Source organism: Kogia breviceps, chromosome 6, assembly GCF_026419965.1.
Source record: "Kogia breviceps isolate mKogBre1 chromosome 6, mKogBre1 haplotype 1, whole genome shotgun sequence".
Classification (NCBI taxonomy): domain Eukaryota; kingdom Metazoa; phylum Chordata; class Mammalia; order Artiodactyla; family Physeteridae; genus Kogia; species Kogia breviceps.
In genome coordinates, this window is record NC_081315.1 from 83,974,308 (window position 1) to 83,991,464 (window position 17,157).

At 40.3% G+C, this 17,157-nt stretch overlaps 2 protein-coding genes across 3 annotated transcripts in view; one reads left to right on the forward strand and one right to left on the reverse strand.

Annotated features, from left to right (window-relative positions):
- The window catches only part of UBE2K (ubiquitin conjugating enzyme E2 K), a 77,255-nt gene extending 62,308 nt beyond the window's left edge, over window positions 1-14,947 (reverse strand). The window contains exon 1 of one of the 2 annotated variants that reach the window (XM_059067101.2): window positions 14,612-14,947. In XM_059067101.2, coding sequence (XP_058923084.1) covers window positions 14,612-14,674 — 63 coding nt within the window. In that variant the 5' untranslated portion in view covers window positions 14,675-14,947. Of the gene's footprint in view, window positions 1-14,532 lie in introns of both variants that reach the window. The other variant, XM_067036274.1, reaches the window with a different exon arrangement.
- LOC131758705 (polyglutamylase complex subunit TTLL1-like) lies at window positions 2,331-4,097 on the forward strand. Its single transcript, XM_059067113.2, is given in 2 exon segments — window positions 2,331-2,607; window positions 3,106-4,097. Coding segments are annotated over 2 exon segments (1,269 nt in total).
- Window positions 14,948-17,157: the final 2,210 nt, after the last annotated feature.

Sequence of the window (17,157 nt, forward strand, 5' to 3'; positions counted from 1 at the left end):
TATAATTATTAGCTTTCTATGTGCATGTAAGAGTTGATCATCCTAATATACGACTAAGTTAATTCCAATTTATCCTCCCAAGCATTAGTTTAAGGGTTATTCCCAAGGAACTCTTTCCCTGAGTTTAGGTTACCTCACCTTCACAATTCTTACTTAAACTCAACAAACGTAACTAGCTGTTCAATGTCTCACCATCTTACTGGACCATAATTTACTCCATAACAGCACAGACCATGTCTAGCTTATTAACAAACACAGGTGGCATTCAATAAATATTTGTTGAATAAATGAAGAAAAATGTAGAGTTAACTAAAGAGTTTAAACCATAGGATACAGATGATACCATATATAATACTAAATAGAAGCCCCCTGAGATCTTCAAAGGGGAAAATTACAAAATAAAGCAAAAAAGATTCTCTTCCCACCATCTTATTTCCCCAGTTTTGGGCTTGGACAGAATACCATCCCAATTCAGGACCTGACTACATTATCAACAGAAACCCAACTTCACTGGCGGCCACCTTTATCAACATATTCAATTCTTCCTAGTACCAGAAGCAGGATGAAAGGTATTACTTTCATAGTGCTTGGGGATTAGCTCCCTGGACCTTAAGAAATACTGAAACTCATTCAGGAAAACAAATGCCTCCTGCTCACCAGGCAATGTGCTAAGCAATGGAGGATGGAAAAATCAGTTAAGACAGGTCTATGTCCTCAGTGACACACATTCAGTTCCATCAGACAGATGGAGATAAAGCATGTAAGTAAACCCCTAAGGATATAATCAAAGTATGACCAAGCCAAGAGACGTTAAAAAAAAGTCTGACATATATAACCTTCTAAAATCTCATCTAGCAATACACACTAAATTCTTGCACATTTGTACCAGCAAGAAACTGGAAATAACCAAATATCCAATGCACAGATGCATAAACTGCAGTATATTCTATACATATATTTTAAAAATAAAGGAACTACTACAGAATGATTTAAGAAAAATGAAGCACAAAGTGTTTTATATCACTGCTGAAAAGCAATAGTATCAGATAACCCACAATTAACTACACCAAGCCCAAATAGGATGGTTCACATGAAACAAAGAAACCTTAAAGTAAAGCACCCCAGAGTCACTTGAGAGAAAAGGCTACATATGCTAGCTAGCCCTGCATTTGTAATCACTAGAAAAATCCATAATCACACAAAGACTAAAAATAATGAACAGAGTAACATAGACCTGCCTTAAACCTAGGCAAAGAGCACTTTCAGCAATAGCTCCAAAAGATTAGACACCTATCAAAGATTTGGGTGGGGGGTGGGGGTGGGGATGGCATACTTTAAATGTTACTAAGCCTACTACATTTCAGGCACCATACTGGATGCTGAAGAGAAAAAGTTGAGTAAGAATCCTCAAGGAGCCCAATGATCTAGCAGGAGCAAAAAGACATATATACAATTACCAAAAATATAATAACTGCTCTAAAAAAATCCCAACAAAGTGATACTGGAGAAAAAAGGTAAACTGTGGGTTCAAGAAAAGCTTATCAGGGACTTCCCTGATGGTGCAGTGCCAATGCAGGGAACACGGGTTTGAGCCCTGGTCCGGGAAGACCCCACATGCTGCAGAGCAACTAAGCCCGTGCACCACAACTACTGAGCCTGCACTCTAGAGCCCATGAGCCACAACTACTGAAGACCTCGCACCTAGAGCCCGTGCTCCGCAACAAGAGAAGCCACCGCAATAAGAAGCCCGTGCACCGCAATGAAGAGTAGCCCCCACTCGTCGCAACTAGAGAAAGCCCACATGCAGCAACAAAGACCCAATGCAGCCAAAAACAAATAAATAAATAAATTTTTTAAAAAAGAAAAGCTTATCAGAAATGGCATTTTAGGAGAAGTAAGTTTTTCAAAAGGCAAAGAAAGGAGGTTAAGGACTTATTCCAAGCAGACAGAACAACTCAATATAGCTAAAGGCTGGAGGGAGAGCAAGGGTCTGAGGTATGTTCAGGCATACAACTAAGTTGAGACTTGACAGGAAATAAGTCAGGAAAGGTAAGCTAGAACAACAGTAAAAAGGTTTTGACTTCATGCAATAGGGGGTAGAATATGTAAAGGAAAACGACAAAATAACGTTTTAAAAATTAAATCTAGGGAGGCAGGGCCGGGCCGGGCCGCGGTGCGGGGCCACCGTCCTCCGCGCTCCTGGGTGCTCCTCTGTGCTGTGCGCCCCACAGGAGAAAGTCACAGGAAAACAATCTGACATCAGGTGAGAATCCAAGTCAAAACTGGGTGAAACTGAACGTTCCCATTGGCTCCATAATTACCTATGGATTATGGCAGGAAAAGTGAAATGGGTCACTGATATAGAGAAGTCAGTGCTGATAAGTAACTCTGAAAAGAGAGGATGGGCCCAAGTGACAGAAAACGAGGACTGGAATTTTTACTGGAAGAGCAAGCAAACCATCCACAATGTTTTTAGTGTCAAAACCGGCTACCGGCTCTCAGCTGATCAAATAGTCAACCATTTCCCGAACTACTAGGAACTGATGCAGAAGGGTCTGATGGTGAAAAAAATCAAGAGATACAGGAAAGAGCTGGAGAAGAAAGGGAGTCCTTGGACTTCCCTGGTGGCGCAGTGGTGGGGAATCCGCCTGCTGATGCAGGGGACATGGGTTCGAGCCCTGGTGCCGGAAGATCCCACATGCCGCGGAGCAACTAAGCCCGTGCGCCACAACTAGTGAGTCCATGTGCCACAACTACTGAAGCCCGTGCGCCTAGAGCCCGTGCTCTGCAACAAAGAATAGCCACCATGGCATGGACATATATACACTACCAAACGTAGGGTGGATAGCTAGTGGGAAGCAGCCGCATGGCACAGGGAGATCAGCTCGGTGGTTTGTGGCCACCTAGAGGGGTGGGATAGGGAGGGAGGGAGACGCAAGAGGGAGGGGATATGGGGATATATGTATATGTACAGCTGATTCACTTTGTTATACAGCCGAAACTAACACACCATTGTAGAGCAATTGTACTCCAATAAAGATGTTAAAAAAAAAAGGACAAGGATAATAAAATTAAAAAAAAAAAAAAAAAAAAAAAAAAAGAAAGGGAGTCCTTTAGCAGAGAAGGACGAAAGTGGGAAACACCTCTACCTGGACTTCGTCCCTGTCACCTACATGCTGCCCGCCGACTACAACCTGTTCGTGGAGTTCAGGAAAAGCCCCTCCAGCACCTGGATCATGAAACCTTGTGGCAAAGCTCAGGGAAAGGGCATCTTTCTGATCAACAAGCTCTCGCAAATCAAAAGGTGGTCCTGGGACAGCAAAACATCTTCGTTCATGACTCAGTCTACCAAGGAAGCCTACGTGATCTCTCTGTACATTAACAACCCGTTACTAATAGGCAGCAGGAAGTTTGACCTGCGCTTGTATGTTCTGGTGTCTACGTACCGCCCACTGCGCTACTACATGCATAAACTTGGATTCTGCTGCTTTTGCACAGTAAAATACACCCAGAGTACCAGCGAGCTGGATAACATGTTTGTTCATATCACCAACGTTGCCATTCAGAAACATGGGGAGGACTACGACCACATCCACAGGGGCACGTGGACCGTCAACAACCTGCGGCTCTACCTGGAGAGCACCCGAGGCAAGGAGGTGACCAGCAAGCTGTTCAATGAAATCCACTGGATCTTCATGCAGTCTCTGAAGGCCAGGGCACCCATAATGAACAACAACAAACACTGCTTTGAGTGCTACGGCTACGACATCATCATCGACAAGCTGAAGCCCCGGCTGATCGAGGTGAACGCGTCCCCATTCCTCACCTCCAGCACTGCCAAGGATCAAATCCTTAAGTATAACCTGATTAATGGCACCCTTAACATCGCGGTCCCTAACTTTGAAATTCCAGACTGTAAATGAAACAAGTCACCCCCAAAGGAAGTCCTTGGCAATTATGAAATTCTATATGACAAGGAGCTGGCACAGGGCGACAAGGCTGACCAAGGGCTGAGAAGTCCACCAGGCCAGTTGCTGGGGCCCAGAGGGGGCCGATCGAGAGACTCCAAGAGGACCGTCCTCACAACCTGGAAGTGACCTCTAGTGAGAGCAAGACTCCAGCCTGGACTTGTCACTGCACCCACCCTTGCTGAAGACCTATTTTGGAAATTTCCTTTTTCTAGAGCTTTTTTCCTTTCCTAAACCCTGTAATAAAGGCACTTCTTTGGAAGGTTAAAAAAAAAAAAATTAAAGCCAGTGGCATGGCACCAGTTGAATTAGAAGTTGGGACAGACCAAAGGCAGAGATCTAAAGGTAAATAAGCAAACTATTTTAATATAAATAGTCCATCTGAGAAATGAAAACCTGATCTAAGATGATTAACAAAAAACGCAAAAGCAGAAACAAAGATTCAGGAGATAAATGGAGGATGGAGGACGAAATCAGTAACTTACAAAGGGTAGTAAGAGAAGTTGAAGAAAAACCAGAAAAGCCGTATCAGAGTAACCGAAAGGGGAAAGCTCTAAGATGGAATTGGAAACATGGAAGAAAGATGTACAAAATGGACAACTGCTGAAAAGTTACTTTTCGTTTCACAATTTAGGATATTGGTAATGCCTGAAAAAGTAGTTTCAATATGATATGATAGAGACAGAAGAAACCTGAGTACAGAAGTTAAGGAATGAATTAACTTTTAAGAACCAAATACAGGAGATTATCTTTATGATAACCAGAGTAGAAAAATATTCCTTAAACAAAATACAAAAACCACACCATATAGGAAAAGACAGACAAATGTGACTACTTTAAAAGTAAACTCAGTAAGATCAAAGATACAATAAAGTTAAGTGAAATAAGCCAGCAGAACAAATAATGTATAATAATCAAATTCATAGAGATAGAAAATATTCAATAGAATGGTAACTGCGAGGGGTTGAGCACTGAGAAGTAAGGAGTTAGTGTTTAATGGGTACAGAGTTTCAGTTTTAGGAAAAGCAAAGTCCTGGAGATGGATGGTGGCATTGGTTGTACAACAATGTGAATGTACTTAATGCCACTGAAATTGTGCACTAAATATATACAGGATGAGGGACTTCCCTGGTGATCCCACAGTTAAGACTCCCCGCTCCCAATGCAGGGGGCCCAGGTTTGATCCCTGGTTAGGAAACTAGAGCCTGCATGCCACAACTAAAAGATCCTGCAAGGGGCAACGAAGACGCCACGTGCCACAACTAAGACCCCAGTGCAGCAAAATAAATAAATAAATATATTTTTAAAATACAATGAAAAATTTTATGATGTTATTTACCACAATTTTTTTAAAAAGAGCATAAAAAAGATAAGACAGTTAGAAATTAAGCCACATAACAGAAGTGGACAAAATTATACAGATAAAGAATTCTTGAGAGAGAATAAATGCTGTTTTAAGCCACTAAATTTGGGGTACTGCAGCAACAGATTAAAAAAAAATTCTTACAAATCAATAAGAAAAATACAAAACACACAAATTCCTAAAAATGAGTAAGGAATGCAAACACTAATTTTACAAAAGAAAGCCTTATGGCCAATAAACACAAAAACATGCTTAATATCTCTACTGACAAGGGAAATGAAAATTAAAATAAGCTACCATTTCATATCCATCAGACTGACAAAAATCTAAACCTTCCAAATGTCAGGTCCCTAGAATTCTTATTTACTTCTAGAGCAAGTGTAAATTGATACAATCTTTGGGAGAACAACGATGCAATATCGAGTCATGCAGAAGATGCAAATACACTCCAATCCTGAAAGTCTACTTCCTATAAAACCCTTATGTGGGGCTTCCCTGGTGGCGCAGTGGTTGAGAATCTGCCTGCCAACGCAGGGGACACAGGTTCGTGCCCCAGTCCAGGAAGATCCCACATGCCGCGGAGCGGCTGGGCCTGTGAACCATGGCCGCTGAGCCTGCGCGTCCGGAGCCCGTGCTCCGCAACGGGAGAAGCCACAACAGTGAGACGCCCGCGTACCACAAAAAAAAAAAAAAAAAAAAACCCTTATGTGCCCAAGAAAACAACTATAATAATGTTCAATGCATCCTTTTTTATAATCTCTAAAAGTTGGAACTACACGCCATCAATAAGACAATGAATTTTTAAAACTGTGACACGGGGAACATATGTATAACTGATTCACTTTGTTGTAAAGCAGAAACTAACACACCATTGTAAAACAGTTATACTCCAATAAAGATGTTTAAAAAAAAAAAAAATGTGACACGAAATCCTCTACATAGTAGACCCTTGAACAATGAGGGGGGTTAGGGATACCGACCCCCTGCTCAGACAAAAATCGAAGTATAACTTACAGTTGGCCCTCCATATACCCAGTTCTTCCACATCTTCACATTCAATCAACAGTGGACTGTGTAGTACTGCAGTATTTACTATGGAAAAAAATCCGCATATAAATAGATTCGTGCAGTTCAAACCCATGTTGTTCAAGGGTCAACTGTATACTAGAGCAATATGCATTGTCACAGATAAATCTCAAAAAAAAAAAAACGTTGAGAAGAAAAGTTGCAGGAGATATAGAATATTATAACCATCTATGAAAAAAAATTTTTTAAGTTTAAAATACTAAAAAGTGATTTTACACTCAAAGATACTGTGTTTACCAATAGTAAAAACAAAAATATGAATGGGGGTGTATACTCAACCCCAGCATAGTGGTTACTTACAAGAAGGAAAGAGAACAGAATGAGCTTTGTCTGTATGCTTTGTTTTATTTCTTGCGGAGGCAGAGGAGGGGCTAAACCCAGTATGTGTTAAGATCTATTAAATCTGGACCATGGATATAAAGGTGTTCATATATTATTTTTTAACTTCTAAGTTTAAAATATAATTTTTAAAAACATCTTTAAAGATAATGGATAGGAAGCAAGCGGCACATATGATTATACTCTATTCTTTCCACCATACAGTCAGAGACCTGGTTTTAAACCCCTGTTCCACCAAGTTACTTGACACTGAGGAAAGTTAATTTCTTCAGAGCTGCAACTTTCTAATCCATAAAACAAGAATAACACCCATCTCATAAGGCTGTCATATATATAAAATATCGGATAGTAGACATTCAAATACAGGTAGTTACTGTTTTAAATTTGCAGTAAAGGCACTTCCCTGGTGGTCCCGTGGGTAAGACTCCATGCTCCCAGTGCAGGGGGCGTGGGTTCAATCCCTGGCCAGGGAACTAGATCCCGCATGCATGCCACAACTAAGTAGTCCACATGCCGCAACTAAAGATGACGTGTCACAACTAAGACCCGGAGCAGACAAAATAAATAAATAAATGTTAAATTTGCAGTAAAAGCAAAGAACTAAAGGGAGGGAAAGGACAAGGGTTTTGAATGAAATGAACTTGTCTCACCTTTTCAGAATTACATAACAGAACATACGACGGATGTCAGATGGATGTGACCACGACTTTCTAGTTTCCAAGACCCAACTTTAAAATAGGGATTTTACAAAAGAATTCAAGATTACACACCAGAGGATTAGCATATGGATTCCATGGTCCAGTTAAAGAAGACCAGAGCCATGTCAAGAAGTCCAAAATAATCCCATTACTCCATATTATATGAAAGGTTCCCAAATAATTTACTTCTTTTTCACTCAGAAAGGTCATTTTAACACAAACGTCTCTCCAATTTATAACTGTCTCCTAAAGAAAGACTAACCAACATCTTCAGAACAAAGCCCACATATATTCTTTTGTATTCCCCTTGGCCACCAGCCCCCATAGGTTATTTGCACACAAAGAAACAATATCAGAAGTACTAAAGTCCCTCATCATGTTATTAAGCCTTTTCTGAAGGCAAATTCCCATAGAGCTATCACTAAACCATTGAAGGAAACCTTTATGGTCCAAGGACAACAATAAGCAGAGTATGAAAGTACAGTTAATTTTGACATCTTAGCAGCTATCCATTTACTGAATGTTCCAAGCATTGCTCTAAGCACTGTAAAGCCTCTCTTGATCTCCCTATTTACAGATAAGAAAGCTGAATCAGTCAGTGCTGTATGTATTAAGCAGAAAAGCCAGGACTGAACGCAAATCTAATTCCAAAGCCCACACTTAATCACTAAGCTAAACTCACTACATTATGCTCGGGAAGTAAGTATCTCTGCCTCCTGGAAAACTTTTCTCACACCAAGAGAGAAAAGCAAAATATATTTAAATACAATACTCAATATTAAACTATCACCCACTGTTGTACTTAGTTTTATTAGCATTCAGCTTTTATGGTATTGTTTATGAAAAGTATAGTCCCATAAAACAACCATATATAATGGTTGGAGTAAACTGGTATGCCAAAAGCTTGGGTGAAGTTCACCATTAACCAGATTTGAGTCACTGAGTAACAATCAATCTCTCTAGGCCTCAGTTTCCTGATCTTATAGATGAAGTTTTTGGCCTAGATCTAAGGTCTCTTTCAACTTTAACATTCAACACATTTTCTAAGACACTGTTAATGCATGTTTTGAACAAAGATTTTGAAAGTCATCTTTTGAAAACCTTTAAAATGAAATCATTTAGTATATGCTCTTATGTCTATCCTTTTACTCAAACATACTCAAAGCTAGTCTGTGCTATTAAAAACCAGGAAAATGACCGGAAAGGGGAGGGGTGTGGGGATTCTGATGGTGCTGGTAATATTAATATTCTGTTTGTTTTGGGTGCTGGTCACACTTTATTGTATGTACTTTGTATATTACCATTTATTATCTTGATATGAAAAAGGTGGGTTTTTTCTCCAAAGAAAACTTATGTGTTCTAACTCCACAACTATGTTTGTGTATATAAGAGCTGTGCAACCTTTTTGTTATAAATATATAAATGTGGTGCTTTGTGACCACCTAGAGGGGTGGGATAGGGAGGGTGGGAGGGAGACGCAAGAGGGAGGAGATATGGGGATATATGTATATGTATAGCTGATTCACTCTGTTATAAAGCAGAAACTAACACACCACTGTAAAGCAACTATACTCCAATAAAGATGTTAAATATATAAATATATATATATTTATATATACACACATATATATAAAAATGTGTTTCTTCCCTAATTTTGTCCATAACCCTGCTCCCTAGTTCCAGTTCAGGCATCTACAGAAGAGATCATTTACCTGTAAACTACAGTATTCCTGTAATTCCTTTATGACTGTCTCCTGAAATTCGAAGTCAGTCTTAACCTTCCTTTCGAACCTACCTCAAGAACCTCCGTACATATACATACCCTCAGAACTCCCATAGCATTGATTCTTTGTATCTAACATTTTTATCTACCTCCAACCAGGTAAGTCTTTTAGGGCTGTTGTCTATGCTCAATAACTGCTGATAGCATATTTACTGAGAAATAAGAATATATATTCTGTACAAAGGGGTGACCTGCAAAGGGATCCCAAATGCATCTAACTCTGTGCCTGATGGACAGAGATCAAAGCCTTTATAATAACTTAAAAAAAAAAAAGAGAGAGAAGAGAAATGCACCCCAAAGAATATTACTTGGACAGGCTTTTAAGTTGTTTTTTTTTTTTTAAACTCAATCTATAACACTTTTCTTGCTCAACCTACACCTAGAACCTCTTAAGGCACACTATCTAAATAAGTTACACTGAACTATAATTTACATAGCTGTAAAAACACACCATTTTTCTACTAGTAAAAAATTGTTCAAATTCTGGTAACATTAGTTTATAGCGGGAAATTTCACCTTTTTCTTAAAAAGGAAAAAGTTGGGCTTCCCTGGTGGCGCAGTGGTTGGGAGTCCGCCTGCCGATGCAGGGGACACGGGTTCGTGCCCCGGTCCGGGAAGATCCCACATGCCGCGGAGCGTCTGGGCCCGTGAGCCATGGCCGCTGAGCCTGCGCGTCCGGAGCCTGTGCTCCGCAACGGGAGAGGCCACAACAGTGAGAGGCCCACGTACCACAAAAAATAAAAAATAAAAAAAAGGAAAAAGTTTAGGGGCTTCCCTGGTGGCGCAGTGGTTGAGAATCCGCCTGCCGATGCAGGGGACACGGGTTCAAGCCCCGGTCCGGGAAGATCCCACATGCCGCGGAGCGGCTGGGCCCGTGAGCCATGGCCGCTGAGCCTGCGCGTCCGGAGCCTGTGCTCCGCAATGGGAGAGGCCACAACAGTGAGAGGCCCGCGTACCGCAAAAAAAAAAAAAGGAAAAAGTTTAAAAGAAAATGATGATAATTAATTGATAAGGGGCAAAGTCTTAAAACAAAAACAGAACATTCAAACCTAGAAGCAGCCATGCTATATAATTTTTTGTACCTTTACTTCCATTCATTCATCTTTTATAGAAATTATACTACACATCCTACCTAGGTAACAGTCTTAAATGTTCTTCTAAAGAGTTTTGTCTACAGCAGTGGTTCTCAGCATGTGGCAAAGTGTGGAGACATTTTTAGTTGATATGATTGGCAGGGAGAGGGTAGGGAGGTGGAGGGAGGATTGCCTGTGCTATTGGCATCTAGTGCTATTAGTCAGGGATAGTGTTAAACATCCTACAATGCACAGGAGAACCACCCACAACAAAGAATTCATTATCTGCCCCATATGCCCCACATAGTAACAAGGTTGCATGGTCTACAGAAATCAAGAGACTTTCTTCTAAAGATTTGCAACTAGTTCTACACAGAATAATCAAATATATAAAATGTAAAATAAAAGATACAAAAATCCACTTAAATACTTAAGGAAAATGTATACAATAGTAGTTTTCGTGAAACCAATTTGTTAATGCCATAGATTTAAATATTCCCTATGAGAATCCTAGAAAATCCTAGTTAGCAAAGTGCAGCTACAATATGAAAAAAACTACAGGTACCATACAACACAAGAACAAGCAAGAGTATGTGCACTGATTTAAGGGCATTTTACTTCACTGAACATCAAACTTTAAAATATTTTCCATATTGAAATGCAAGTAAACCTTTAATTACAGGTAACACTTATTTTAATGTTTAAACTAACAATTAAATTAGGTTGTGTTTAAATCCTTTAATCAGTAATACAAACCAGGTTCAATTATTTTTAAATAATTAAAAGTATGCCTACCTTTGGCAAGTCATGGCAGCATGGTACGATATATACACAAGCAGACTTAGATCTACATCTCAAAGCTATACATTTGCGGACAAATAATTTAACTTCTCTGAATCTCAATTTTCTCATCTAAGAATTAAGAAATCTAATTCAAAGACCTGTTCTTGAGAATTAGCAATAATGTATATAAACAAACGGAACTGAGAGCTCCTCTACAAAGGGTGGTTAATTGTTAATACCAATAATAATTGATAGTAAATAATAATACAACCTATGAATACAGATTATAGTTTTATTCTATCCTCGTAAGTAACAACTCACTTATGTAATTCAACTCAAAAAATAACTATAAAATGTACTTTAAATCAATTTTCCATGCCTAGCAACTTTGAAACATTACTTAAAATTCACACTCAGGGGCTTCCCTGGTGGCGCAGTGGTTGAGAGTCCGCCTGCCGATGCAGGGGACACAGGTTCGTGCCCCGGTCTGGGAGGATGCCACATGCCGCAGAGCGGCTGGGCCCGCGAGCCATGGCCGCTGAGCCTGCGCTGCACAATGGTAGAGGCCACAACTGGGAGAGGCCACAACAGTGAGAGGCCCGCGCGCGTATCGCAAAAAAAATAAATAAATAAATAAAATATTCACACTCAGACTTAAATAAACCTGACACATAAAGGACAGACTTCCAAACACAGTCTCAGAAAAAAAGGCCTACATGGTTTATTTATTTTGAGTAAATAACATATTAGCATGACTCAAAATTCAAAAGGGATTTTTTGATGTCTGTTGCCCCAGACACCCAATTCTCCGACAGAGAAGCAATCAATGCTACCAATTTCTCATTAATCCTTTCACCGATACAGACAAATACACCTATTCTCCCACTTCTGACACAAATGATGGCCTCCTCCCACTATTCTGCACTGTGCTTTTCACATTTAACTTATCTTGGAGGCTGTATTTTAATTAACAACACACTCCAACAGTGGCCACTTACAACTTCTTATGGCCAGAATTCAGCAAATGTCAGCTATCTTTACTAAGGCACTTAAAAGGGGAAAAAAAAAAATCCTTAAAATCAATCAGGAGTCTTAGTATACACAAGCATATGAAATAAACTTTGGTAAAATGGAGATTTACATGAGGAAATACTTGATTACTTGACCAGCCACTCAAATACTGCATTTACATACATAAAAAGGCAACACGTGGACTGTACTACAAGTTCTTCAATGAGTTGAAAACAATCAACATAATCCACTTATAGAACTGGACCTAGTAAAATATCAATTAAATAAAATACTGGTGAAAATAAAGCTATTTACTGGTTATATATTCCAATATCTGACCCTTTCCTAAATGTTCTTTTAACTTACTTTCTGGAAGAAGTTTCATTCCAGATTTATAAAGGTACTGTTCTTAAAAAAATAATTTGCCTGTTTGTATTTTGTTTTCTTCCTCTGAAACACTATGTCACTTGAAGCAAGCCTTCATCATCACTTACTTAATATAGAGCTGTATTATTTTAACAATATGCATTACTACAGCAATACAAGATTTCTTGTAAGCATCAATTTAAGTACTAAGAATATCATGGTGAAAAGTCACCTCACATAATGCAGAGACTATATGAATTATGAGAGCAGTAACTTACCACTTTTAATTAATAGAAAATAATGCATTAAAGTCTTACATTAAGTTTCAGGCTTGTACAACTGTATTACAGAAGAAATGTTTTAGGCTACTGGCAACAATATTAGCTGCAAACTTTCATTAGGAAGATATATGTCAACTGTCCTGGAATATATTTTCTTATTAGAGAAAAACTTAGAATCACTGTTTCACTGTATATCAGTACAGGCATTTACGACTCTTTTTCTGCACTGTACCACAAAAATACAAAGTCATCCTTCCATTCAAAGTTTTGGCACTTGAACAAATACAGAGGTCAGAGTACATACACATGCTCTGTAAAACCAATCATTACTTACATACTATTACATTCAATAAATCTGCTAGGATTTGACATTTTTAAATAATCTTAAAGAATTTTCTCCATGTCTAACTGGAAAAATACATAATCACTTTAGACTCAAAGTTCAACTGCTATCAGACTTATGTTAATAACTCATCACATACTTAGAATGCTGAATTTCACAAATCATTCAGATCATTAAAGTACCAATGTAAGAGTAAAATACAAATAGCAATAACACATCCAATAATGATACGTGACATCTTGAAAATAACCAGTCAGTGTTTTTAATCTTTCAAAACAACCTAGCATTCTTCTTGATTTGGGTATGAAAATAAAAAAAACTGTACTGATACGTTTCATAATTTTGAGTCAAATTACTAAAACACTTTAAATACCTTACATTAATAAGTGCGGCTAATACTAGAGTATCTAAAATTTCCAAAGGACTCAAGAGCTGGTTAAGACAAAAAAAATTTTTATCAGATATATTATAATATATAAATACATTTCAGATATAAATATGTTGGGATAAACCTACTTATTTAATAAGGAGACATAACAATATTAATCTGCTGAAACCTCATGTTTTTTAATAGGGATGTTCTTCAAAAGTAAGAATCAAGTTAACTATGAGGGACATCATAATGAAGTTTCATGGCACAACACAACACTGTCACAGAGGCACTGTCTTGGGACATTCTGTAACTTGTAGACACTATTTTGAAATAAGCTTCTCGTACACTCCATTATTTTTTCCTAATCCTAGCTAAAAATATTTAAATGTCTTTAATACACCAAACAACTTGCCTTTTCCCAGTCAAAAAGCTTTAGATGTCAATCGAAAAGAGGCCTAGATGTCGGGTTAAGTAGAAATGAGATAACGGTCTAATATGGAATTAATTTCCTATCTCAGGTGAAAACTCCCTTATTCTCCCCCCCCCTACTCAAAGAAGACAGTACCCCATTATGCCTTCTCTTCTCTCCCAATGCTGAACTGAGAGGGAGTAACTCTGAACGTCCTTCTTTCATCAATACCTAAGGACTCGCATCGCTCCTTCCCTAAGGAAAGGACCGTGGCGGCCAGACCTGTTATAACCCAGAATACCCTTAAAAAGAGTGGGCCTTTGGGCAGCGCGGCTCTCCGGATCCAGTTACCACCTTTCCCCTTCCCCCAACCCACTTCCCGGGTTTTCTCAGGCTCGGCCTGCTCCCTCACCACCCTACAGCCACACTTCCAGCTGTTGCCACCGCCTTGGGGCTCTCTCTAGAGCTCACACCCCGCCGATAAGCGCCCCTCCTCCATCAGCCCCCCCAAACCGTATTCCTCCCCAAACCACCCGCCCGCGAGACCGTCCATCCCAGGGCCCTGCGAAGGGAGGGGAAAACGGCGGAAGGAGAAGGAGACTGCTGCTTCCCCACAAGCAGAAGGGTGGCAGCAAAGAAGCCCACCCGGGGGTTACCAGAGATATTGGGGTCGCCACTGGAAGGGCCCTCCCGCCCTGGGCTGAGGTGGGGGACGTCCGGGAGTTCATTTCTGACCTCCTCGCTCTTCAGCACCTCCTTGAACTCCCGCTTGATTCGCTGCACCGCGATGTTGGCCATGTCTCCGCCCGCAGCTGATTCGTACCCGCCTCCTCCGCCACCGCTACGACCACCGCCACCGCCGCCACCTCTTCCTCCACTGCCTCCTCCCTCTGCGATTCACACCCGAGCACACGAACGCTGCCAATGCCACCCCTGCCGCCGCGCTCTCCTGAGTGTGGAATCACCTCCGCGCCCGGCCACCAAAATGGCGCCGGGTCCGCGCATGCGCATGACGCTGACCCGGCCGGGCGGCGCAGCCGCTGCCGTCGTAGCCCCTTACGCCTCAGTCGCGAACCCGCGCCGCGCTGCGCCGCGCCTCGCGTCTCCGCCCGAGCTGCGGCCGCGTGGCTCCGCCCTGCCGGCGTTTTGGGCGAGGAGGGTGCGGCTTCTGCGCAGGCCGGCGCTACCCGGGCCTCCGCGGTGCTCTCCGGCGCCTCCTCCTCTGTACGAACCAATGTGATATGATCGAGGCTTCCAGAATTTAGCCTCTAACCGAAAGTTCGAATCCAACCTGACCGGTTCACGCGGTCCCACTCGGCTCAGAGCGCCGCCCTGACTCAGCCAGACCCAGAACCTACGGGATTAATGTAGCCGGCTGTGTCTAGTGTCTGAAAACACTGTCCCGGAACTCAGTCCAGCCCATTTTATGTTGGTAAGGAAAATCCACTGCGGTTCGTTTTTGTTTTGAAGCCATTATAATACTGTTACTACGATCATCCCAGGATCTTCCCAGGTACAACAAATCATTAAATTAAGTATGGTCATTGTTGGGTCTCAGTTGTATCTGAGACCACTACTCCACGGAGATGCCTGAGAGTTCTGAAGCCGGATGTTGATCTTTGACCTCCTTAGATAATTGATGCCAAGCCGTGGAACTAAAACCATAGTTTTTAAACCTGAATGTACATCAGAATCCCTGGATAGCTTGTTTAAAAACAACAACAACAAAAAGATTGCTGGAGTGTAGTGTAGGCCTGATAATTTGCATTTTTAACAAGTTCCCAGGTGCTTCTGCTCCTGCTGCTGGTTCAGGGACCACACTAGGAGGAGCACTGAACTAAGGCCTGTAAAAATAGTTTATAAAGTGAACAATGGAGAAATAGATGCTTCTTGGGGACGGAGGGCAGCTTCTGTAAGCCTAGGCTCAACAACAGTGTCTGGAGCTAGTAGGCAGTCAATAAATATTGAATGAATAAATGAGTAAAGATAAGAGTAAAATGTTTTAAGTGGAAAGTAAATTTGAAAGTGGTTGCTAGGGCTTATAGTAACTAACATGGTTTCGATGCTGAGGGATGCTTTGAATAGAAAACATTTTGTAATAAGTAATAACGTTTATTTAGAAGTTTATATTTCTTGCATTTCTTTCACCTAACCAATCAGTAAAGTGTCCTATTAGAAGAATATCATAAATACACCGTCTTAGCAAAAATTACTAAAATTGTGGCAGTAAAAAAGAAAACCACTGGGGGTGAATCATTCAGTGGAGGCACATGGCGAAAAAGAACTTATTGAACTCCTGCCGCGGGAACCAAGAGGGAATTTTAAAGTCCAGCTCTCCTCCATACCAGCTCTCTCGGCCAAACTTGATTTCCTCTTCTGCAAAATAAGGAAGCTGGATGAGATGATCTCTTTCAAGTTTTAAGAGTTTAGAAAACTAAAACATCATCTCGAAACATTCCCCTAAATGGACTAACGTAGCTGTAAAACCCTTCCAGCAGAGCCCCCTAGTGGTCCTAACAGGAACCGACTATACATGTGGGTCATGGCTCAATAAATTATTGGTATAATGTATAAATCATGCAATGCTATGTGAATTTGTGCCAGTACATTAAAAATAGTTATTTCGAAGTGTGCAAAAATTTTTTGAACACTTTACATTTATCACCTTCATTCAGTCCCCAATATTAATCTTGGAACTTCAAAGAAATTTACAACACTCAAATCACAGGGAGACTAATTAGAATGGTATGCTAATTTCTTTGGGAAAGAGAGGTTTGGTAATTTTTAAATGCACATAATCATTGGTCCTGAAATTCCACTTTCAGTCCATTTTTACAGTCCTTCCAGAGAATGAGGCAACTGCATATAAACTGACCTGAGACGATCCTCAAAATACATTCTAAGGGAAAAAGAGCATTATGCTAAAAGCAATGTGGTATCCTGGATTGGACCCTACAACCAAAAGGACATAATTAGTGAAATCTGAATAAATTCTGTAATTTAGTTAATAGTACTGTAGCAATGTTAATTTCCTAGTTTTGACATGGTACTATGATTATGTAAGATGCTAACAGTAGTAGAAGTGAGTAGAGTATACAAGATTCTCTAAAACTTTTCTGTAAATACAAAATTATTCCAAAAGAAAAATTTTATTTTAAAAAAATCACTATTCAGTCCAGATTGTGTGTAGTATACCACAAAGTATGTGATGGAAGAAAGGAATATGCTTGTGTATATGCTTGTGAATCCATAAAATATCACTGGAAAAATACATCAGAAAC